Source organism: Oratosquilla oratoria, chromosome 39, assembly GCF_046742065.1.
Source record: "Oratosquilla oratoria isolate Oo_2021 chromosome 39, ASM4674206v1, whole genome shotgun sequence".
Taxonomy (NCBI): domain Eukaryota; kingdom Metazoa; phylum Arthropoda; class Malacostraca; order Stomatopoda; family Squillidae; genus Oratosquilla; species Oratosquilla oratoria.
The window spans coordinates 21,514,372-21,516,871 of NC_134815.1; the positions used below are offsets into that span (position 1 = coordinate 21,514,372).

The following is a 2,500-nucleotide window of genomic DNA, read 5'->3' on the forward strand; positions in this document are numbered from 1 at the left end:
ACACGGACAGTGGACGAGAGAAAGGGGTGATACTTCATCCAAGAGGAGCTAAGACGAAAGGTAAACAAATGGGGGATGGATGGGAGTGAGATGAGTATGGGGCGGGTGCATGCCTTGGGTGGCTACCTTCCTTATAAGGGAGAAGATACTTTTTAGAATAAAGACTAAATAAATATAAACGTTATACCTCCATCCTCACACTTTTTCGGAGGATAAAACACAGTCATTAATCACAATGACGGGATGCAATACAATTGTAATTACAAAAACTATTTGTCCTTACCCTGATGTGTCGCTCGTAATCGAGATGGGCTGCCAAGGAGATAAGCCCCGAGTGTTGATCAATGGTAAACACGCCATCTTGGTTGCCTTCTGTGATGCTGTAGCGGACGTTTAGTCCTGCGTGGGAAGAAGAATAAAGTTTACCAGAGGTCATCCCGTGGTCAGAGTTTCAATGTTTCCACGTGTCCTATAATATAAATAAGACATTTTTAGTCTGCTTTAATGAATTAGGAAATAAATAAAGAAATAGAACATTAGGCTGTGATGGGCTGAAGTAGTAGTATTTCTTTTAATCTTTCAATGACTATAAATCTTTTCATTGTTAAATAAACTCGCCTGGAGTTAACATAAACCAAACTTAAAAAGGGACACTAGATATTATTGAAGTAATTATCTAATCTTATCACCACGAGATCAATGCCAAATGAATAAAATCGTCTGAATTTATTCTGTACAGTGTTTGTACAAGATGTCATCGTAGCCGAGAATACCTGAACTTATTTGAGGATTCCTACCCTCGGTTCAATAAACTCTCTTACTGTTAGACATAATTTGATATAAAACTACATGACTTGACCGTCGAGAGGAGGGGGAGGAAGTGAAAAGTAGAATATGGTTTAGTCTAGACTGAAATATTTATCGACATTTTTCATTGGTTTTGTGTACTTGAATATTATGTCCAACGCCAGCTATTTTCAAACCGTTTCATTTCCCACGATGTTATTTTTTTTATATTTAAATTTGACTAACGTCATACGTATTTCATATATAGTTCAGGAATGAATTCCGTGTTGAAAGAATTAGGAATTTACAGAAAATTCTTCCTGTTCATGTTTGCATTTTTACCGGGAAATATATGCATCTTCTGTAATACATTTACAGATGATACTAATTTGAGTAAATATATCACAAAATTGTTAGAACTTTGATATAGGAGCTAGTAAGATTTTCATTTTAGTTTAGTTATGGCACATGAAATTGTATATCATCAATCTTAATAGAAATAAAATCAAGGCAACCAACATGAAGTGTACATATAACGGGAAGTTATATAAAGATACTTAAATATAGATTGACCCTTTATTAGATAAAAGAACTACGCACATCTAAGTAAGATAGCATAGTGGCAGCCGTGATAATGTATAAGGATGAGACCCTATCCCACTTAGGACAGGAGGATTAATCAAATTAGATCCGGTTTGGACTGTAAACAACATCAAATATCTAAGAGTTATGATGATATAAATCTCTGAATGTCTGGTGTCACTTTAGAGCAATTTGCTCTGGTTAACTACTAACATCATTACTTATCATAGAAGCAATCTCTTGGAACTAATAGGATAATGACAGTTTTGTTTAGCTCATCAAACTTCAAAAAGGCAATGAAGGGAAAAATAAAAAACCTGATAATGTTATCTCAAACAATTACTTTAGAATTTGTTCTGAAGTAACAAAGAGTCATTTTGTGTAGAGAAAAAATATTAGCTTACAAATAAAAAGAATTTTCTAACTGAAGTGAAATTAGAGATACGAGATAGACCATGATGAGCAGTTTACTATAATCTTGTTTAAAGCAGTGGAAGAGAACAATGACAGGAAAGATTCTCGTTATTAGCATCATTTTACCAAAATCACCAGCTATTTGTAAAGAATATAAACCACAAATGAATGCCATGTATATGATTAATCAAAATAAGTAATAAGACAAAGAAAAGAAAACTCATTCCCTGAATAAACTAAATTACTTGCCACAAAGAGGAAAGCATATTAAAATCTCTCGTGAACCTAGAATTAGGTTTAGTGGAAAGGGATTATCGTCATAATGACCTAGGTTGTTTATTATTAAAATAACAGTTGATAGAGGTAGATAAGCAAACACACGAAAGCACAGACATACAGACAGTCAGACAGATAGACACACACACACACACACACACACACACACACACACACACACACACACACACACACACACACACACACACACACACACACACACACACACACACACACACACACACACACACACACACACACACACACACACACACACACACACACACACACACACACACACACACACACACACACACACACACATACACACACACATATATACAAACACAAACCCAGCGTTTAAAAATACTCTTAACTTTTGTCTTGTTGCATTTCTCTTGCAACGAGCTATGTTATCTTGTTGACAGGAAATGCCACTGAA

At 35.2% G+C, this 2,500-nt stretch overlaps 1 protein-coding gene across 1 annotated transcript in view; it reads right to left on the minus strand.

Annotated features, from left to right (window-relative positions):
• Positions 1 to 2,500, minus strand: part of LOC143020178 (uncharacterized) — a 160,187-nt gene that overhangs the window by 122,217 nt on the left and 35,470 nt on the right. Inside the window, exon 4 of the mRNA XM_076176341.1 lies at positions 284 to 399. Coding sequence (XP_076032456.1) covers positions 284 to 399 — 116 coding nt within the window. The remainder of the gene's footprint in view (positions 1 to 283; positions 400 to 2,500) is intronic.